At 45.4% G+C, this 23,344-nt stretch overlaps 1 protein-coding gene across 23 annotated transcripts in view; it reads right to left on the bottom strand.

The window, feature by feature from the left end:
* Positions 1-6,114: 6,114 nt before the first annotated feature.
* Positions 6,115-23,344, bottom strand: part of FGFR2 (fibroblast growth factor receptor 2) — a 120,576-nt gene continuing 103,346 nt past the window's right edge. For 20 of the 23 annotated variants that reach the window (XM_033180791.1, XM_033180825.1, XM_033180815.1 and 17 more), the window contains 5 exons: positions 15,849-15,971; positions 15,213-15,283; positions 13,260-13,397; positions 11,558-11,663; positions 6,115-7,807 (listed from right to left, as the gene is read on the bottom strand). In XM_033180791.1, coding sequence (XP_033036682.1) covers positions 7,643-7,807; positions 11,558-11,663; positions 13,260-13,397; positions 15,213-15,283; positions 15,849-15,971 — 603 coding nt within the window. In that variant the 3' untranslated portion in view covers positions 6,115-7,642. Of the gene's footprint in view, positions 7,900-11,557; positions 11,664-13,259; positions 13,398-15,212; positions 15,284-15,848; positions 15,972-23,344 lie in introns of all 23 variants that reach the window. The other 3 variants (XM_033180864.1, XM_033180992.1, XM_033180875.1) reach the window with 1 other exon arrangement.

Below are 23,344 nucleotides of genomic sequence, written 5' to 3'. Positions count from 1 at the left end.
ACCATACACGATCTTAAACTTCGAGAGCCTCAGGCTTCCTCTGTTTTTCTCCTGTGATATTTCCCTTTGTCACACCACCATTTCTTTTTTTTTTTTTTTTTTTGGAGACGGAGTCTCGCTCTGTCGCCCAGGCTGGAGTACAGTGGCCGGATCTCAGCTCACTGCAAGCTCCGCCTCCCGGGTTCACGCCATTCTCCTGCCTCAGCCTCCCGAGTAGCTGGGACTACAGGCGCCCGCCACCTCGCCTGGCTAATTTTTTGTATTTTTAGTAGAGACGGGGTTTCACCATGTTAGCCAGGATGGTCTCGATCTCCTGACCTCGTGATCCGCCCATCTCGGCCTCCCAAAGTGCTGAGATTACAGGTTTGAGCCACCACGCCCGGCAGCACACCATCCATTTCAATTTGCTTGTAACACCACCAAAGCTGGAGCCGGAGAGAGCTTGCCGTGCAGAAACCATCCTGAGCGGCTCCTGTTCCGGTCTGCCTTTGTGACCGTAGTACTTCACCATTCACCAGCTTTGTCTGTGCACTTCTTAATTTAATTTTTTCCACCTCCCAGGTTCAAGCAATTCCCCTGCCTCAGCCTCCCAAGTAGCTGGGATTACAGGCGCACGCCACCATGCCAGGCTAAATTTTGTGTTTTTAGTAGAGATGGGGTTTCACTACATTGGCCAGGCTGGTCTCAAACTCCTGACCTCAGGTGATCCACCCACTTCGGCCTCCCAAAGTGCTGGGATTAGAGGTGTGTGCCACCGTGCCCGGCCTGGTCTGTGCACTTCTAAAACTGTTTAACTGTCCCTTCAAAATCATATTAGGCATTCATTGCCTGTTTAGTATTTGTAAAGTGAATGCTTGTTTTAAAAGGGAACCATAACAGGTTGAATGTTGTCAATACAACTTTATAAGTTTTTTAAAAATTTGATCATTATTTTCATTGATTTAAAACTTATTAGCCTGGGTACGGTGGCTCATGCCTGTAATTACAGCACTTTGGGAGGCCCAGGCAGGTGGATTGCTTGAGCCCAGGAGTTCAAGACCAGCCTGGGCAACATGGCATAACCCCAGCTCTACAAGAAACATACAGAAATTAGCTAGGCATGGTGGTGCAAGCCTGTGGTCCCAGCTACTCGGGAAGCTGAGGTGGGAGGATGGCTTGAGCCCAGAAGATCAAGTCTACAGTGAGTCACGATTGTGCCACTGCTCTCCAGCCTGGGCAACAGAGCAAGTCCCTGTCTCAAAAAAAACAAAAGCCAAAAATTTATTAAATGTTTTTTGCTAAAAATTGTGTGTAGGGTGGACACTTGTATTCATAATAGATTAGCGATTTCACAAATAAATTTCTTCAGCAATGACAATTTTATATATATACACACATACTTATATTTTATCTTCATAGTTGTCTCAGTAACTACATCTATGTCAACATATATAGCTATAGACAGACAGATGGAAATAGCAGCTAATACCTGAGTGTTGATAGTGACTAATATGCAGCAGGCACTGTTTCATGCTTCCCAGGTACAATCTCATTTAACTCAACAATCCTTTGAGATAGAATCATTCGTCATCCCATTTACAGACCAAGAAAACTTTTCCTGATTCTTTTTTTTTTTTTTTTTTTTTTTTTTGAGACGGAGTTTAGCTCCTGTTGCCCAGGCTGGAGTGCAATGGCGCGATTTTGGCTTACTGCAACCTCCGCTTCCAGGGTTCAAGCAATTCTACTGCCTCGGCCTCCTGAGTAGCTGGGATTACACGCATTAGCCACCATGCCCAACTAATTTTTGTATTTTTAGTAGAGGCAGGGTTTCACCATATTATTCAGGCTGGTCTCAAACTCCTGACCTCAGGTGATCTGCCTGCCTTGGCCTCCCAAAGTGCTGGGATTATAGGCATCAGCCACCACACCCAGCTGCTTGATTCTTAGTTTATAAATCTGTAAGTGTCCTCTGTCCCTTTCAAAGAACCTCATGCTATGGATTTTAACTAGTAAGAGATACCAGCAAGCATCAGTTAAGTGTCCTCAAAAGAGAATTAGAAGCTGGGAGCAGTGGAATTGCTTGAACCCAGGAGGCGGAGGTTGCAGTGAGCCTAGATCATGCCATTGCACTCCAGCCTGAAAAAAGAATTAGAAGAGGAAAGAAAACCTAAAAGGAGTGCAGCCCAAAAGGAGGCAGTGTTCTGAGCTGCAGAAGGAAAAATCCCCTACCCATATGTGCACGATAAGCTAAATTCAGTCACTGAACGGCTTCGCGTGCTGGGGTATCCCTTTGTAAATTGGCAGGAATCCACTGCCTTGTATTTCAAAGGTCCGGAGCGGAAGGTTCCCCAGTGACAGACATTGAATGCCCTCCCGTCCACTGACTTCTGCAGCACCTCATGTGACCCTCTGAAACAGGACTTCAAGGCCATTTGGAGGAGTCCATTCAAAAACCCCAGAAACCCGGCAGAAAAAAAGGGCACAAGAAGGGCCCTGTTCCAGAATGTCACTTAAGATGTGGACGGCTTCGGCCGTCCCTGCCCAGGGTCGACAGCCAAGTCATTTCAAGGCTCCTGGGGATGAAATGTGAGAGAAGATAAACTTTGCTTTCATCTTTAAAACCATGAAAAAATAAATAACATCAAAATGCAGGCTGGGTAAGGAGGAACCCAGTGGACCCACATACATACGTAATGGTGCATTCATCAGTCCCCATGGGTTGCTCAAGCTTGTGTGACTTTACTTGGTATAAAACTGGGGATGTATGGCCGGGCGCGGTGGCTCAAGCCTGTAGTCCCAGCACTTTGGGAGGCCGAGACGGGCGGATCACGAGGTCAGGAGATCGAGACCATCCTGGCTAACACGGCGAAACCCTGTCTCTACTAAAAAATACAAAAAACTAGCCGGGCGAGGTGGCGGGCGCCTGTAGTCCCAGCTACTCGGGAAGCTGAGGCAGGAGAATGGCTAAACCCGGGAGGCGGAGCTTGCAGTGAGCTGAGATCCGGCCACTGCACTCCAGCCTGGGCAACAGAGTGAGACTCCGTCTCAAAAAAAAAAAAAAAAACTGGGGATGTGAGGTAGAGATACACTCAAGCATTCAAGCCAGAAAGATCCTGCATCCTTGCACCACATAGCAGTGCTTCCTTCCTCTCTCAGGCAAGAGGGAAGACATGGAATTCATTGGTTTCTCAGCTTCTCCATTTCATGAAGATCCACTGAGGCATCTTAGCTACCTTGACCATTTCATCATTGTGGAAACGAAGCTGATTAATTGAAGTATCTTTTTCTGGAAAAACCAGGAAAGCATTATGTATCTTTATTCAATGATCTGCATCCTATCTCCTCAGCTATGAAATTCTTATGAAGGTACTTCATATCCACTAGGATGGCTATAATAAAAAATATGGATAATAACAAGTGTTGGCAAGGATGTGGAAAAATCGGAATGCTCATGCACTGCTAGTGGGAATGTAAAATAGTGCAGCCACCTTGGAAAACAGTCTAGCAGTTATTATATGATCCAGCAATTCCACTCCTACATATATGCCCAAGAGAAATGAAAACCTGATCACACAAAAACTAACCCAGTATATGAATGTTCATAACAGCATGGTTCATAACTGAAAAGTATAATCTAAACATCCATCAATGGATGAATGGATAAACAAAATGTAGTAAATTCATATCATGGAATAGGATTTGGCAGTAAAAATGAAGTACTGTTACAGGCTACCATATGAACGAATCTTGAAAATATTAAGTGAAAGAAGTTGGACACAATAGGCCACATAGTGTATGATTCCATTTATATGAAATGTCCAGAGTAGGCAAATTCATAGACAGAGAGCAGACTGGGGGTTACCAAGGGCTGGAGAAGGGGGAAATGGGAAGTGGCTGATAATGGGAATATGTTGGCTTTCTGGAGTGATGAAAACGTTTTGGAATTAGATAGCTGTGATGGTTGCACAATGTGGATGTAGTAAAATCACTGAAATGTAGAAAAAAATAATCAGGAAGTGGAAAACGAACATTTATTGAGTCCTGTCTGCCACAGCTAAGCCCTACAGCAAATCGTCATAGTAAGTCGAGAGGCTGGTGAGGACCAGGTTCACCTGGAGACAAACATCCAGACGGAAGCTGGGATTTGCCCACCATCACCCAGCTGTAAGAAACAAACCCAATCAATTCTGTCCAAGCCCACAGTTCACCGTCTTTCTCCTGCACTGAGCAAGACTGCAGTCTTGTCCCTTAGACCACATCCCAGCCATGTGACCCTCTGGGATCTCAAGCTGAGCCTCAGCTTCCTCCTCTGTCCTAGCTGAGCCCTCTGGACTCAGCCCTGCAAGCAAGCTTCAATGATGCAGTACAAGGTGGCAGCCCCATTTCTTGTTTTCAAAACTGGAGGTGGAGTCCTCAGTTCATAGCAGCTCACGTTGGTCAGATATTTTACTATAAATGCACATTTTAATTTCCTACGTTCCTGTGTGTGGGGTTAAGGAACGTCCCACAAGATCAGATGCAGAGAAGCTCCCTGAGGAGGGATGGAGAGGCTGTGGTGGATGTGGGGTACCCTGTCCCCTAGGAATGCACAGAACCCCCGTAAAGGTGCTACTGTTCCACCTGATTTCTCTGGCTCCCCATCCTGCCAGAGGCCACCATCAGCTGGGCGTTTTGAGGCAGCCTCTTGGATATGCCTTTCCCAGTTAGGAACAGCAGGTCAAGCACTATGCATCCAAGATGGCTGCAACCTTTTGGTTCTTCACAAATGAAATCATCTCATGTTTAGGTGACAATCACATGTGGTTTCAACTAATTCCCAACGCTCTCCTTAGGTCTTGGGGGAGGAGAGCCGTAAGCTCCAGGATTCTTATCAAATCCTGCCTGTGTATGCTCATTTGGGACAGGTTTCAAAAAAAAAAAAAAAAGGGTACTGTATTACCCATCATTCTCATGGACCACACTGCCTTCTTGCCCTTCATGACAAGTGTCTCTTAAAATCAAAATGGCCAAAAGACCATTTAGGACTCTTGCCCACCCATCTCCATGAAATGGGCAAGAAATACAGCAGTTCTTAATGCCATTATAATCTACCCCATCAAGTCTATAAACTGCCCTTCAGTGTCTAGAGTACAGCATGTGCACCAGAGAGCTGCACAGAGGAACCAGTGCAGACCTCAGCAAGTCCATCCTCACCCTCGTCAAGGACATCTCACCATGGAAATGTCCCCAGGGGTGCAGAACATCACTCTGTATACTTGTGTCTAACAGGTGACACTTTTCTTAGGTGGCTTTCGCTTTCAGGCACCTTAGTTTTAAAATCACATTCCCAATAGAACCCTGTTATCCTGCAAGAAACAGGACAGAGGTTTGGGAAATGCAGAACCAGGCCCCTAGGCCACTCCCCTGATGGCTGGTTCCACCACCATGAATGGCATCAAACACAGAGAAAGCCCCAAAGACAGCACTCTACCAATGGCCCTGTAAGGTTGTAAGAGCCCGGTTGAAGTGCAGGAGAAGTTGGCCTGTTTTCAATTCCCTTTCCTGCTGCTGCTGAGGCTGGCAAGCAGATATAACGGACCCTTAAGAGTCATAGATTTGCATTTGTTAACTGACAGGCAAAACTCCATTTCCCTTTTCAGATCGTTGGTGGTATGAAAATAAATAATTATTCAAAAATTTGTCCAAGTTTTCTTTTGGAAAATTTGAAGCAAACCCTTCTCTCCATACATCATGAAGAAAACAGCCTAAAAGGTTTCAAAGTCCCCAGGATTCAGACGTTCTGAACGTCTTCCCTGCTCAATACCTGTCATCTTTCGGTCACCTCCCAGTTTGCAAAGCTCTCTACCATGTGGCTCTTCGTTTGCTCCTCTGGGGAGCTGGTAGGGTTCAGAAAGGAACGATGATTCCATTGAGGTACCAGTAAGCAACCCAGCCAGGGCTCCAACCAACCGATTCGGATTTTCCACTGGATCAACCTCAAACTGTCACAGGTACTGCTGGTCTCAGTCAACCCCTCTGGCAAGCCACCCCCGTGTGCAGCACATAAGACCCTTGGCAGCCCTGCCCTTCCTGCATATACAACAGCATTCAGTCAGCACCTCCAGGCACAGGAAACCATTTGGTAAGACACGAGTATTAAAAAAATAAGTTGCGTGACATTTATTTTGTCTTGTTAACATTAATATCTGTAGAAACATTTTTATTGTCAGTATAAAAATTAACAGGTTTTATTAAATACTTTCTCCAATTTTGTAACACATAAGATCAGTATAATCTGCATTCATCTTGCATGGCTATTGCCAAGTGAGTTGGTGTTTCAAAAGCAAAACACAATACTTTAGTACAGAAGGAACAACCGCGATTATTTTGTCTGATGTAGGTATGAGGCTGGATCTTTTGGTGAGGTCCTGCCAGAATCAGATGAAAGCAATCCCTTCAAAAGATGGACGTATCCCCAAAACTTTCAGCAGAACAACTCTGTGTTTCAATTTTCTATGATGGGACTTGAAGATCCTAGCAGGCGTCTCTAACGCCAAAGAGTCTGGAAGCCATTATCAAAATTCACTGAAGAGAATACAGGCTAATCTGATTAATGTGCAACTCAGAAGCAGAAGGCCAGCTGCCAGAGAGAAGCACATTCTGCTATCATCTCAACTGAGGTCTGTCCTCAAGGAATGGATTAAGGCATCTTTTCAGAGGACGCTGGTACCATTTGTCTTGGGAAGTCCAGTTAGACATTGCGTTGACGTAATGACAGGGTTGCACACCAAAATGAAACATCTTCCGATGAATGGGTTCTTTTAATATGGGGCATTTAGGAGGTCTAAGAACAATCGTCTGACAGCAGCATTTAAACACAAATAAATCAAAACTTCATTTTCCCCAAATTAGTCATATATTGTAAATATTTCTCTTTTCAAAGGATCTGATAGCTAGTTAAGTCCAAGCAATAGATTAACTAGTCTGCTGTGCTGCCTGCATAGAAATGCCACTTAAATTACACAAAAAAACTATAAATGATTAATTGTTTTGTATATTACCAATTCATTAATAAATTAATGTTATACCATTTTCCCTGAAAGCAAAAGTATTTTTCCACCTCTGCTCGGTGAAAATTAAGAAATTCTGTGTAAGAACAGCATTTAGCAAATAGCTATTAAAAAAAGAGAGACCAATTTTCTAGGTGCATTGGGACATCCATTTAAAATCAATACAAAAAATAATTCCTTGTAAATATATAATATATATTTATACATAATTTGAATATATTTACATACATCCAGCACCTATATACTGCGTTTGTGCTCTGTAAGTGTGTGCTGACATAAATCTTCTCCAATTATTACAAAATTAACAAGGAAGGCAGAACATATGTCCACCTTGAGTCCGACTGGTCCACAGCCAGTACGCGCGGCAGGCAAGAGGGGTTACGTGGTGGCTTGTGGCAGTCCACTGCTCCAGACACCTTCTTCTCCTCCTGGTGAAGATTACAAGTTTTCAACTGTATAAATCTTTACACGTATGCTGATTACTTTTCCAATTATTTACTCCTCTGATCCATATATACAAGCGGAGACAACAAGCTCTGGGAGGCATGGTCTCCCTGCTCAGTGTAGCTAGGTTCCCGGTGCTGTCCTGTTTGGGGACAGACAGACACAGTCATTCATGTTTTAACACTGCCATTTATGTGTGGATACTGAGGAAGGCATGGTTCGTAAGGCATGGGGTCTGGAGAAAAAACAGAATCATCTCCTGAAGAACAAGAACTTCTTGTGTCAGGGTAACTAGGTGAATACTGTTCGAGAGGTTGGCTGAGGTCCAAGTATTCCTGAAAGAAGGGAAGAGAGACGTTTTATTTCATCTTGTGTCAGGATAACAAGGTGAATATGGTTCGAGAGGCTGACTGAGGTCCAAGTATTCCTGAAAGAATGGAAGAGAAGAGTTTTACTTTAAACACAAGCTCTTGAGATGTGGGTACTGAATGCGGGACAAGACAGGAGACCTCTAGAGGGTGAACAGAGACTCAGCGCACCTGAATTCCACAAAGACCTCCCCCTGAGACACACGTAGGATGTACTCCGGGCTGCCCTTAGCTTTTCTCTTGAAACCCATCATAAATCAATGATTGGCAGGTAGAGAACAATAAAACCTAGTTGAGCTATAGGTGCCGGGCAGGCAACTTGACTTCACACGGACCTAACTGACCTGCTGAATCTACACCACCTCCTCACTAAAGCCCTTGCTTCAAATGCGAGCCCCAACAAAATGAAAGCCAGGAACATGCTGTAGGTCCCCAGGCCCCCTTTAACTAGTTGAGACCATGAATATTTATTTTCTGAATTACATTTTACTATTGTAGTTTCTGGGATCATTGAAGGGGAATACTTCTTCATTCAGTGGGTAATTTAACACATGTAAGTCATTACTCTCAGAAGCTCTCCGAGTTCAAAATGTAAACAGGTTCAAAAAAGGCTTGGATATACTCATGGATGTCAAATCCATAATGCACTGTTAAAGGAAACTTTAGGAAAATACAGGTTAAGTTTCAAAGTTTTGAAGGTTTGAGATTCAGAAAGTGTCCTCTGCTCCCCAAGGCATCCGGTGCTGGCTGCCAAAAGCCCTCTGGGTCACCCAGGATGACACTTCCTCTGACTTGGGTGCCCACGGACTGCTTTATATGGCCTGAGGGCTAAAGATGGTCTTTAACATTGGTAAGTGGTCGAAAAAAAAATCAAAAGAAGAATAATATCCTGTAGCATTAAAATGAAGAAAATGTATACACAATTACAGAAAATTCCAATTTCAGGATCCATAAAATTGTGCTAGAAGACAGACTAGAACACATCATCAGATGTGTTAGATCTTGAACTCATCTACTAGAACACATCTGTTTACATATTGTCTGTGGCTACTTTGGGGCTACAGTGGCAAAGTTGAGACAGAGACCATAGGGACCGTGAAGCCGAAAATATTTACTCCCTGGCCCTTTACAGAAAGCAGTTGTCAACCCCTTTTCTGAAGCTATGAAAAGCTTTCTAAACTGGGAGCTTGTGGGTCTCTCTGCCTCCACTGGGCTGGCACAGTGGGGCAGTTCTGCTCACACATCCAGAAGCCAATGACTATTCTATGACATGTGGTTTTGCTGAGAGGGGGCAAAAAGTGCAGACCACAGCACAAACAGCCTCAGTGTTATCAGAAAAGAGCCCATGGAATGTTGGCAACTAGACATTTTTTAAGACACACACACACACACACACACCCTATAATTCATCACCAGGGTTGGCAAGAGAGAAAGTCCCCATCCCAGAAGGGGAATGTGTCAGTTCCAACAACATCAGCATTAACCACACAACTGGAAACAAACACACCCGCCACATCAAAAGAGAACTTTTTGCTTACAATGATAAAAACGAAATTTTGTCCTAAATGGAACCATTTTTCTTGAGCATATGGTAATGATTTTCAGAAGGAAAGAAACTTCGATTTTTACATCCGTCAGACAATATGGCATTCTGCTTTTTTATTTTAGGATACTAGATACAAATTTCAGTATGAACGGATCCACTCTACATGCAAATATATAAATAAATCACTTTGAGCATAGACATGAGATCATTAAAATAGAACTTTAGTGCTTTTCCCAGGTTTTGTTGTTATTGTTGTTGTTGTTTTGTTTTGGTTTGGTTTGGTTTTTTTGAGAGGGAGTCTCGCTCTCGCTCTGTCGCCCAGGCTGGAGTGCAATGGCATGATCTCGGATCACTGCAACCTCCACCTCTCCGGTTCAAGCGACTCTCCTGCCTCAGCCTCCCGAAGTAGCTGGGATTACAGGCGCACACCAACACGCCCGGCTAATTTTTTGTATCTTTACTAGAGACAGGGTTTCACCATGTTGGCCAGACTGGTCTGGAACTCCTGACCTCATGACCCGCCCGCCTCGGCCTCCCAAAGTGCTGGGATTACAGGCGTGAGACACTGCGCCTGGCCAACTTTTCCCAGTTTCTAAATGAAGCTATAAACTTTCAGATCTGATAGGAAAAAAATAGGGCTATCAGTAGATTCCAAGTCTACAGTTAAAGGAACTTATACTAGAAACAACAATTTTGGCAGAAGAAGAAAGGTGGTTTCTTTCCCCTCTTGAACCGTTCCTTTCCTTTCAACTTCCGAAGGTCAGCTGTATTCATTTAAATGCAGTCTCTTCCTTTATCCAGCACAGGCCACAGTCAGACACATAAGATAAAGCTGCTGAGTTAAGACTTCATATCACTACATTTGATTATTATCTTTTAAGAAATCACTCTAACACTATTTTCTAAATCAGAAATTAAGTGTATTATTTTCCTTCTAAAATATTTGGAGGACCTTAACATTTTTCTTGTTGAGACAACTGCATGGTTTGGAGTTAGTTTCCTGTGTAAAAAAACACTATTGTGCATCCTCATTAAGTATCTCCAAACACATTCATTAACAATTTCTCTATCTTAAGATTTGACTGGACTTGATGGGTTTAACATCTTTCCTGCTCAGAGCATATGCTTTCCATAATTATAAAAGGCACTCTATCTGCATATTGAAGCAGCCACTAACATAGCTAAATTTGGACAATGAGAGACAGACGAGTGTTTATTTTGTTGGCAAAGATCAAAAATTATTATTATTATTTATTATTATTATTTGAGATGACGTCTCACTCTGTCTCTCAGACTGCGGTGCAGTGGTGCAATCTCAGTCACTGCAACCTTCACCTCCTGGGTTCAAGTGATTTCCCTACTTCAGCCTCCTGAGTAGCTGGGATTACAGGCACACACCACCACATACAACCAATTTTTGTATTTTTCGTAGAGATGAGGTTTTGCCATGTTGGCCAGGCTTGCCTCGAACTCCTGACCTCAAGTGATCTGCCCGCCTTGGCTTCCCAAAGTGCTGGGATTACAGGCGAGAGCCACTGCACCCGGCAGAGATCATAAATATTTTAGGGAAAATAAATATTTTAACAAAAGGTACATGTTTTTATGTAAAAATCATGTAAGTTGCTCACTGTAGAAAACAGGGTATGTTTATATACACCTAGAAAGAGGCTGCAAGGCACATACCATTACCGACAGGATCCCATAGGATAGTATTGTGGTAAGAGAAGCTGGAGTTACAAAACTTCATTGTATTCCATCCAGCAAATGATGAGAACGTTATCAGTTCACCCACTAATGACCAAAGCACAGAATCAAACTTGCACAGGAATCCAAGCTCTTTCCCATGCACACCAAAGTCCTGCAAGTGAATACTGCTTCCCCTTTCCCAGTCTCCCACACACATCCCGGACTGCTCCATCAGCAGCTACACTGAGGGCGGCCTCGGGGATGTCCCTCTGTCTTTGGTTTCGTGAGTCAGAACTCACAAAATGAAGTTCTGAGAAAAATCATGATTTCAGATGAACCCATAGTTGATCTATCTGACTCCTATGGAAAAAGAATAAACAAGACCACAGACTCCAACCAACAGCCAACAGGGGAGTGTGCGTGTAAAATGCTATGTGTCTCACAAGCCAACCAAGGACAAGGGGCTTCTGGAAGGAGGTTCTTACCTCATTGGTTGTGAGAGTGAGAATTCGATCCAAGTCTTCTACCAACTGCTTGAACGTTGGTCTCTGGGAGGGCACTGCATGCCAACAGTCCCTCATCATCATGTACCTGGGAAAATTTGATTTCCTCGGATTAATTTCATACACACTAGGTACGTGGTTATAGTCAGTTTTAATAGGCAATAGGGGGACGTGTTGTAAATTAGGAAAATGCATCAGAACTTTCCGGGCAACTAGATTAGGAGGTCATGAATCACTTTCCCAAAAGTTTCCCTGCCAGTTCCTCCAAAAGGCACTTTGACTTACAAAAACAGCACGTAACCCAAAACATGTTAGGAAGGCATCTAAGCCATCAATAAAGACACGTCTATGTGTTTTCCCTGGTATCCCTGGGCCACAGTGACATCTCACAACGGCATCACACCCTAAAGATGCTTTGGAGGCTGAAGGAGAACGCATATTTCCATGGGCTGGTCTCCAGTCTTCCCTCCCCTGACACCCTTCCCTGCACCAAAGCAGCTCTACTATTTATCTGTCCAGCGCTTTGGGTCTTAATGATTCTAGTTGACAAAGCTTCCTGAGTTTAAAAAAAGTAAAATAAAACTGGAAAACTACAACTTCAATTTTTTTATGAATTAATCTGCCACCACTGGGCTGCACACTAACTTCCTGATTAACTCTTAGATAGGCCTAGCTTCCTAGGTCTTATCTTGATTACGGGTTTCGACAGATCCTCTATGTTAAAAGAAAAAAAAAAAAAAAACCAACAGGAATGACAAAGAGCACAATAAATGCCTTTATATAATATGCTATAAAATGTGGCCATTCATCAGACATCCACAGTACACCGAAAAGCACTCACGGGATTACTGATATAAAATCCCCATGAAATGATACACAATAGACCGCAGTCTCTGGGACAATCACTCTTCTTAGTTAATCCTGGAGGGGTTGAGGGAGGAGGCAGAGAGACTCCTTTCAAAGCACTGATTCTACTGCACCAGGCACACGTCACCAACACAACATAACTCTACTTAAAGTGTGAGGCAGGTTTTGCTAGAAACCAGCTCATGGTTTTATAGGCAGATCTGGTGCTCCAAAGAGGGTGCCTAGACACATTTTTAATTCTCTGCACTAAAACACAAGTGAGACCCAGGTAACCAAACACGAGTTCCTTCGCTCTGAGGAAATGTGGTTGGCGTCAATCTGTAAGGGCAATTTTCAATGGTTCAAGAAGTTTCGGAAATACCGATTCTCCACTGGCCACGATGGGGCCAGGCGGGGGCCAGGCACAACCACTGGGGAAAGGCTGTGTTGGTTCCTTAATCCTACACCCTGCAGGGTGGCCCCGCGGCTTTCTAGCTTGTTTCCTGACCTGTGGGTCTTCCTGTCACTCCACAGGAGACTGCACAAGGCACAGCACAGTGGCCCAGGAAGACCACTCTCGCTGGCTCTGCAGTCAGGAGCCCTCAGCCAGTAAGCCAGACACCCTCTGATCCAAAGCCCTCTCCATACTCAGAATAATGTTCTTTCTCTCAGACAAGTAATGGTTGTTGGTGTCGCTATTGAGCCCAGAGAGCTTCAGCCATTCTTCTTAGAGCATGTTTAGGAAACTAGGGACCTTCAAAAACGAGGTACATCAGGAGAAGTATTAATGGTGTGGCAAGCCCACTGTGGCACCGGCAGGAAAGACAACAGCGCTTACAGTTCGTTGGTGCAGTTGGCTGGTTTATCCATTCTGTGTCCTTCCTTCAGCAGCTTAAAAAGTTCCTCCACGGGAATCCCTGGGTAGGGCGAGCCCCCTAAAGTGAAGATCTCCCACATTAACACCCCGAAGGACCAGCTGCAACAAAAGGAGAAAGCACAGCATTACTAACCCATCCACACTGCCAAAACCTAAACATGCCCAGCTAAGACATAAACACCTCCTCACTTCTGAAGTTCAAAGACAAATGGGCCCTCCTGCAGTTCATCCTATGTGCTCTTTCCTGCCCCGCAAGAGCATCCCCAAATGATGATGACACGGGGATGTGCCGATGGAATTTTCCATCAATAGACAAAAAGGCAAACTGCCATCACTCTGGAATAGAGCTGCTTGTCTTAACTGTGGTGTTAGCAATGCAAGGATCTCAGTTTCTCAGTTTCAAAGCCTTTACACTCCTTTCCAACTCCCTATGTGCCTGACCCAAGGGTTGTGATCTGCCAGGATGGGCAGTTGACAGAATAAGGCCAGCAAGCCAACTCTGCAGGATCACAGCTGCCCTCTGTGGCCAGTGGAACATCTGCTGCACAGAGGCTCTGGAACTTACTAAGATCGCAAAGGCAGTCAGCACAGGGCTGGGGTTAGGATGAGGAATCACATGCCCCAGATGAACTGCACACAACAAAACTGAACACATCTCACAGGCCACAATTTATTTACACTTGACTCTTCAGAGACTTGGACTTCCTGCGCCAAGTTCAGGAGACTCAATCTCTGGGATGAGCAAGCTGAGAAAGCCAGGCTTAGCGATGTCATGGTCACTCTGGAAACTCACCCTTCTGTACTCGATGGCAGTGAGTTTCACTCTGCAGTTTTCTGGGGAGCAAAAGCAGCAGCACAGGACAGGCAGAACAGCCTCTGTGCCTCAGTTGCTCACAGCAAAAATGGGATCATAATGTCTTCTTTTTTAGGATTGTTGAGAGGACCAACTATGGTAGCACAGAATTAATGCCTACCCAGAACTCTTCCTGCTCATACACATAAAAAATAGTTCGATTTTTTTCACCCCCCAGAGTCTTGCTCTGTCGCCAGGCTGGAGTGCAGTGACGCAATCTCAGCTCACTGCAACCTCTGACTCCCGGGTTCAAGTGATTCTCCTGCCTCAGCCTTCCAAGTAGCTGAGATTACAGGCACGCACCACCACACCCAGCTAATTTTCGTAGTTTTAGTAGAGACGGGGTTTCACCATGTTGGCCAGGATGGTCTCAATCTCCTGACCTCATGATCCACCCGCCCTGGCCTCCTAAAGTGCTGGGATTACAGGCGTGAGTTACCATGCCCAGCCTTTAACTGAATTTTCAAATCTAAAATGTCAGTTGGAGCCTGACCCAAATGGTTTTGTAAGTGTATCATAACAGAAATATTCTACTCTGCTTCTAGAATGCTATCAAGTATGCCAAAGCAAGACCAGACCTTTTTGTTGAGGGATAAACACAGACAGTAGTCCCTGCGGAGGTCCCCAGCCTAGACCACCTCTCACTCAGCTCCACTCTTTTAAGGACAAATCTGGGTTAGAGGGAAATATGACAAACTATTCTTAAGTGGGAAAAGCTCCAGGATTATTCCTTTAATGGGGTGAAGAATATGCCAAGAGCTTGGCGAATTAGATATTGGCTTTGTAGCTGCACATCCATGATTATGTTCAAGGGAAGGACTTCCGCTCTGGCAGGAGGAGGTCAGCGGTTCCACCTCCTGCGCTCTTTGAAGCCAGACAGATTAGTAACAGAGCATTGGTTATCAGCCTACCATAAAATCCGTCCTTTCTAAGGCCGGCTCCTGCACCTTCTACGAATGTGTGAAATGCAGCAGTCACCAAAGAAGGAAGAAAGGCAAAATACGTACAGTATTTTTGCAGCTCAACCCCAGGAAGAAGTAGGAGAAAAGAGAGTTACTCACACATCACTCTGATGAGTGTATACTCTATCAAACAGGGCTTCTGGAGCCATCCACTTGACTGGAAGTCGACCCTGAAAATGTAGAAGAAAATGTAAAAACTAAATATATTAAAAAGAATTTATCTTAGCAGGCTCAATAGGGCTGTGCCCTGTTTAAGAGCTGATATTCTCATGGCTTTTACTGGTCAGTCAATAGAGCAGAAATCAATCCCAATGAGGACCATACATAATGTGTGAGATGCACAGATTTGGGCCATTAATAAAATGCCATCTCCTTGGATTCTTTTATCTCCCTAGCATGCAGATCCTCCTTGACCAGTTATTAGGCTAAAATTAACCCAGTAACTTCCAAGCTCTAGTTTTTGCTATGAAAGTTCTTGATGAGAACCATAAGAAAATCCTAGAGGCTGTTGATTATTCTGTATATAAGTGTTTCACATTTACTAAAATTGACACACACAGAGGCTAAATTTGCATACTGAGAGTTTGTGAATAGTAAGGCAAAAGAACAGGAATCAGGGGCAGGGGAATGGGTCCCCATAGATCCCACCCAGCTCTCAACACTGATGGCCTTTCTCTTGGAACATTCTGAGCCCCACCCCCACCCCCGCCCACTGTGTTACTGCCATCAACTTACATTGGTGGTCTTTTTGTAATAGTCTATATTGTTGATATCTCTGGCGAGTCCAAAGTCTGCTATTTTCATCACATTGTTTTCTGTTACCAAAACATTTCTGGCTGCTAAATCTCGATGAATACACTGAAATCAAGAAAGAACCAAGAGAAATAACAATTTCAAAACACCACAAGAACAAAAAGGAAATATGTTCATTTCTTAAAATGCAGATAGAAAAGATAGCTGATGTTAAAAACCAGTTGCAGTATACTATAAGAAACACAGTGTGGCTGGGTGCAGTGGCTCATGCCTGTAATACCAACACTTTGGGAGGTCAAGGTGGGCGGATCACTTGAGATCAGGAATTCAAGACCAGCCTAGCCAACACAGTAAAACCCCATCTTGGCTAAAACTACAAAAATTAGCTGAGCCTGGTGCTGTGCACCTGTAGTCCCAGCTACTCAGGAGGCTAAGGCATGAGAATCACTTGAACCCCGGAGGCAGAGGTTGCAGTAAGCTGAGATCACGCCATTGCACTCCAGTCTGGGTGACAGAGTGAGACTTTCAAAAAAAAAAAAGAAAGAAAGGAAATACAGTGTGGCTCTAAGATTAAGAAGACGGGTCAACTGGGATCATCTGAGAGCCTGGAACACGACATGTATTTGTTTTGGAATTATAAATAAATAGAATGATCATTTTGAAAAGTGAAGGTAGACTAAATAACCATATTCTCTTTTATCTGCAATTGTCCAGCCACACCGGTGTCTTCCTTTCAGCTGCTTATAGATCTGTATCTGAGCATCCTAAAATACTTTCTCTCAACACTTGCTCTCCTGCCCTTTACACCTGAATTTTCAGAAACGTTGGTTAAAATCCAACATCGCATCTTCTACATCCCTGGTCACTTCTCAAACATTCTAACCTGTGTTCTGCTCTTGCCTCTACCTGAAGCTTATAAAGAACCTCTGAATTGTTAGATGCAAATAATGTCCTCCTCCAACTCCTCAGTTGTTCCTCCTCTGTGGCTTCAGATGCTATTGATTTCTTGCTTTTTAAAACAGTCCCTCTGTTTAAGTTTTTTTTTTCTTTTTTTTAGATGGAGTCTTGCACTTGTCGCCCAGGCCAGAATGCAATGGTGTGATCTCAGCTCACTGCAACCTCCGCCTCCTGGCTTCAAGGGATTCTCCTGCCCCAGCCTCCTGAGTAGCTGAGATTACAGGTGCCCGCCGCCACCCCACCCAGCTAATGTTTTGTATTTTCAGTAGAGACGGGGTTTCACCATGTCGGTCAGGCCAGTCTCGAACTCCTGACCTCAGGTAAGCCACCCGCCTCAGCCTCCCAAAGTGCTAGGATTACAGGTGTGAGCCACTGTACCCGGCCCCGCTATTTAGTTTTATCCTGTCCCCTTCTCTCAGCTGGCTCTCTCTCTCTCTCCATGCCCTCTCAGAATCTCTGGCTGGCTCTTCTCTTTTTCTGTCCCTTCAAATAGAGGAATTGTTCCATTAAGTTTATGTATTTTCATATATCCTCACGGCATTCATTCTAAACACATACAAAATACGCGCAAGTTCGCATCTCCATCCCGACCTCCCTCCTGAGACCCACATTCTCACATTCAACTGTCTATGGGACACTTCCACACTGACGTTCCCTTGACGTCTCAAATTCAAGGTTTCAACTCCTATCCAATGCTTATCCTCTTTGTCTCTCTTAATCGGAGAGCTATACACCAGTATTCTTTACACATTCCTCCCAAGTCCTGTTGATTTCAACTCCAAAATGCCTTCCCATGTGTCCATACCATGCCTTTCCCACTGCTAGTCCCTTAGTCCAGGACATCTTCACTGTCTGCCCCTTCCCCCTGAGACTTCCACGCTGCCCATCTAGCCGGTCTCTACACTTCCAAACTTAGCCCTGTTGTACCTCCTCCATGTCCCATATCTAAGGTTCTTGAAATGACCAGTCATGTCCTTTCTTGGCCTCTACCATGGCCAATGCCCGTCTATCTACATTCTCAGTCCAGTTTCTCCTAACACCTGGCCTCAGCCTGAATGTGCCACATACACTGAAATATTAAATATTGCTACACAACAGCTAATTTATTGTCCTGACACTAACTCTTGGGTCTCAGAAAGGTCTGGCTATTACGACTTTTCCTTCCTTCCTTTTTTTTTTTTTTTTTGAGACGGAGTTTCACTCTTGTTTCCCAGGCTGGAGTGCAATGGCACAATCTTGGCTCAGTGCAACCTCTGCCTCCCGGTTCAAGTGATTCTCCTGCTTCAGCCTCCCAATTAGCTGGGATGGCAGGTGCCCACCACCTGGCTAATTTTATATTTTTGGTAGAGATGGGGTTTCACTATGTTGGTCAGGCTGGTCTCGAACTCCTGACCTCAAGTGATCCACCTGCCTCGGCCTCCCAAAGTACTGGGATTACAGGCGTGAGCCACAAACCCAGCCTATGACTTTTCCTTTCTACAAATGATATGCTATTGTGAGCTGTTGCATTTTTGTTACACTTTAATATAGCAAGATTTCCACAAGATACCAGGTAATTAGGGTCCCCAATCATCACCTTCTATTTTGGGAAGAGATAAGACATAAAGAAGCAAATATCACCACCGAAGGCTTTTACACTGGTTACTGGCAAAGGTTAACTATCACACGAAGCATAAAGTCTTATCAATCCATTCAACAATGCTGAAATGGAGCCGATCTTCGGCACTCCATGAAATGGACAATTAAAAAAGGGGCAAGCTAAGTGATCCCTGAAATATAAATAAGGAACTGTTTGATTCCACCCTGACCACCAGCTATTCCTTGTGTTCACACACGTCTGGGCCCCCGGGGTAGCCTAAGCCCAGAAGCGGGAAAGCAAGAAAGCCACGCAAGCTTGCAATCCCTGGCCAGGCTGGAAGATTCGTCTGCAGCCCGGTTCCCAGTTTTGGAGGCCTCTTCAAATTGAACTTCCAAGCCCCAGGCCAAACTCTCCCGGTGGTGTGCTCCTACCAACACGCGCTCTGTATGTCTGGCAAGCTGTGTGGTCAGAAGAATGTGCTTCCCACGCACTGGGCTCCAACCATGCATTGGGGCTCAGCTTGCACAGAGACAATGCTGATGGCTCCCTCCACCATCTTCTCAGCAAGAGCCAGAGCCTAGCGTGGCCATCCCTCATCCCAGGTGCTAGGAAACATCAAACCCCAGCCTCTGGGTTGAATAAGAGGAGACTTGGAACCTACACCCGAGAAAAAGAAAGTAATCAAAGGCAAGCCAAATCCCTGTCATCCACAGGAATGTGAGCTGTTCTCCAGCACAGAAAGCTGACCATTTTACACAATTAGGGCCCCGGGACAGTTTTGGTGTTCCACAGGTGAAGGTCAGTGGGTCACTAAGGGAAGGAAGAGCAACACCCCTATGACGTAGACAATAGGCCCTGTGCCCAGTATGGCTGATGACATCGAATTCCCGCGGCAACCTATGACACGGATGGTTTTACACCCATTTTACAGGTGGGAAGCTGGGGCTTCACTAAAAAAAATGCTCAGGCCGGGCGCGGTGGCTCACATCTGTCATCCCAGCACTGTGGGAGGCCGAGATGGGCGGATCACGAGGTCAGGAGATCGAGACCATCCTGGTTAACACAGTGAAGCCCCGTCTCTACTAAAAATACAAAAAATTAGCCGGGTATGGTGGCAAGCGCCTGTAGTCCCAGCTACTCGGGAGGCTGAGGCAGGAGAATCACTAGAACCCGGGAGGTGGAGGTTGCAGTGAGCCGAGATAGTACCACTGAACTCCAGCCTCGCTGAAAAAGCTAGACTCTGTCTCCAAAAAACACAAAAATATCTGCTCAGGGCCAGGCTCGGTGGCTCATGCCTGTAATCCCAGCACTTTGGGAGGCTGAGGTGGGCGGATCACTTGAGGTCAGGAGTTCAAGACCAGCCTGGCCAACATGGTGAAACCCCATCTCTACCAAAAAATAGCCAGGTGTGGTGGTACATGCCTGTAGCCCCAGCAACTCAGGAGGCTGAGGTAGGAGAATCACTTAAACCCAGGCGGCCAAGGCTGCAGTGAGCCAAGATCATGCTACTGCACTCCAGCCAGATGACAGAGTGAGACCCTATCTCAAAAACAAAACCAAACTGCTCGGGTTTAACACTTTGAGGGTTAACTGGGTTTGGGATTCGGTTAAAAAAGTAAAATTAGTGTGATCTGAGCTAAAAATAGCAAGGATTTTCTAAATTGTGTAAGGCTTAAATACCCTATTATCTAACTGCATTGCTGTATACACCATGGAGTTTTTTCACTTCTCTGTCTCCAGTCCCCAACCCGCCCCCAACATTCACACACTCACACATGCACATGTACACGCACAACTGAAAGCTGCTGGAGGCCAGGCACTGCGTGCTCATCTCAATCGGCCCAGCGCTGAGCACAGATGAACCTAGTACATCAGTAACGATGTAATCAACAGTTCTCTTTTGCCCCTTCCTTCAGGCAAGCATGTCTTTCTCAAGCCCACGACACCCCCATTGTGAGGGGATGGGTGTGGGAAAGCCAGGGCTGGACCCTTTCCCTGGTTCTTCATTCTCCACCTTCACGAATAAGCCCTCCATTTTTGGAAGCAGAGCCCTCACAAGGGGACCATTCTTAACATCTTCATCTACCACCATTTCCAAACCTATGCTGGGTCCTTCACTGTGGGTAGCCTCCAGTAAGTGGCTTTGGAACCATGTAATGTCCTAAAGGCCCATGCAAAATCCCTTTTACCTTGGGCTGTTGCTCAATGTAGAGGCAATGAGGCCACACTGGGGCACTAAACAACCCCCCCAAACCCCCCCCCCACGGAATCTCATTGGTCCTGCCTCAGTTTAGATAGAGTTAGGGGCCTCCTGAGAGCAGGAGACAGCTGAGTGGGGGACCAGGAGACCTAGGTCTGGGACCTGCCACTCTACCAAGTCCCCTTCTCAGAAGTGAGGACATCTGAGTCCTCCTGACACATCTGGGTTCAGAGTATTCATACCACTTCCTCACCATCCTCCCTGATACAATGGGGATCCAAATCCCACCTATTTCTAGGTTGTTCTGGGGGCTACGTGAGATGCTTTATGTCAAATGCTCTGCCACGGTGCCTGGAAGACGGTTAGCTTCTCCCAGAGTGGTCAGTGATTAATAATAACGGTAGTTACTATTATCACAACACTTTAATATGCGCATTTCCGTTCTTCCATGATGAAACGGATTCATTTGCCCTGGTTAACAAAGTTTGTCTCTTAGTTTTCTCTCCACCAGCTCCAAAACAGGAAGGAGCTCTGAGTCCTCAGGGCTAGGGTGGGCAGGGGTACCACCACTGCCTCTAGGACCAGGACCCAACACCCATGCTTCTCACCAGTCTGAGCACCGAGGCTCTACTGCCTGTCCCCTCCTTCCTGAAGCTCCCGTGTGAGGCCTCTGCACTCCGTGTCCTGATTTTCCTACCATCCAGGCTGTGCCTCCTCGGCCTCCACTGCTATTTCTGGTGCTTTCAGTCAATCTCTAGATTTGAGAATTTTCTCAGGACCTGACTTCAGGCTTCTGTTCTCCTCTTCCAAGCTTCTCCGCAGATGAGTTTGTCCACGCCCATGGATTGAACTCACAGCTCCCTTTGCTGCCTCCCAGCTGTTAGCCCACCCTCTGAGCTGAGCTGCTGCCTGCAGCTTCTTCAGTATCTCCCCTCGGATGACTCAGATACGTTCAAGACAAGCTCTGGATTTTCCACCCAGATCTATGCCCCCTGCCTCAACCCTGATTCCCAACTCCTCCCAGAGTTAGAAGCTGCACCACCATCCGGGTTTTCAAGCTGGAAATCCAGAAGTCATCCTTGATCTCTCTTTCTCTCCCTCCTATCTAATCAATCCGTTCACTATCCCAAGAGCAAAATACGTCCAACATCAGCCCACCAGCTTCTCTCAGTGTCTTTGGACCCCACAGACCCTAGCCCAAACCATCATCACGTTTGACAGGGGCTCAGCCTTCCCATTCACCATACAAGCAGCAGTGAGAGTCACCTCTGAAGCACAAACTGATCTTCTTCCTCCCCCTCAGCGGCTTCCATGGCAGTGACAGCAAAGTACAACGTCCTGGCATGAGTAAGGCCTTATCCCACTGTTTCCTTCATGGCACCTTTTTCAATATATTTTTTTATAGCCTGATTTTCATTCCCACATTTACTGTCAGTTTCTCTTACTGTCACCCATGGTTCCTGCCCCAAAAGGTCAAGGACTATGTCTATTCTGGCCACTTCGCTGGAGAGCCTGACCAAGGCCATGAGACATCGGGCGTGCTCTAGGAGTAGATGTTGAAGGATTTAATAAAATGACCAGGCCAGCCCTCCTACCACATTTCTCCTAGTAGCACCACCCTGCTGGGTGCAAAACTGCTTCCCCTATCTCCCGCACAGGTAGGGCAGGGAGTGATCAGGACCAGAAGATCAAAATAGGCAGCCTACAGATGGGCTACAATCCCCAGGCTTATTTAGGAGGAGTTCACAGCTGCAGAAAAGGAGGGATGGCAAAGTGAGTATCCACGGCTGCTGGGTTTGCTTGTTACAACTACTCAATCGCTTGCTGTCTCCATGTCCTGCCCCACCTGCCCCTACACACATACACACACAGTACATGCATGTTATGGCCGGACCACTTAAAACTGAGTTGCAGGTATCACTGATACTTCACAAATCTCAATTCTTCAGCACATTTCTCCTACAACAGATACCACTGTCACCATCCCCCAAATTCAACACTGATACAGAAATATAATCAGTAATATTGTACAGTCCATATTCAAATTTCCATATTCAAAGGACATTCACAAATGTCCTTTCTAAGAGCTGGCCACCCTCCCCGCCCCACAGGATCCAGTCCAGGATCCCACTTTTACACTTAGAAATTGTCTCATTGGCCCCTTTAATCTGGAACTGTCTCCCCAGCAGTTTTTGTCTTTCGAGACACTGACATTTTGAAGTGATACCTTGTCAAATGTCCCATATTCTGGATCTGTCTGGTTGTCTCTGGATGCCAGATATTTTCTGATTGGCAAACTCCCCTGCATACATGCACACACAGGCACGTGCACACAGACGCAATCACAGAAGTCAAAACTGTGTTTAGTTTCCTAAAACCTATATATTGGGAGATTTTTATACGAAAACAAATCTGAAAAAGTCTTAAACTCCAAACTCTCTTGAAATTTTTTTGAAAGGTTTTCTTACATTAAAAAAAAAAGGCAAAACCTCGTCTCTACAAAACAAAAAACAATAAACTTAGCCAGGCGTGGTGGCACATCCATGTAGTCCCAGCTACTCAGGAGGCTGAGGTGGGAGGCTCACCTGAACCCAGGAGGTCAAGGCTGCAGTGAGCTGTGATTATGCCACTGCACTCAGTTTGTTTGAAAGAAAGAAAGAAAAAAACATCCAGAACACGGGGTGGCTCTGGGCCATGTTCCCATGTGGCCAGAGAGTAGAGATGAGGTGTAGCCGTTCCTCG

Source organism: Trachypithecus francoisi, unplaced genomic scaffold (assembly GCF_009764315.1).
Source record: "Trachypithecus francoisi isolate TF-2019V2 unplaced genomic scaffold, Tfra_2.0 Contig01579, whole genome shotgun sequence".
In the NCBI taxonomy this organism is placed as follows: Eukaryota; Metazoa; Chordata; class Mammalia; order Primates; family Cercopithecidae; genus Trachypithecus; species Trachypithecus francoisi.
Note: the sequence above shows the minus strand (reverse complement) of the source record. Positions and strands in the feature narration are given on the sequence as shown.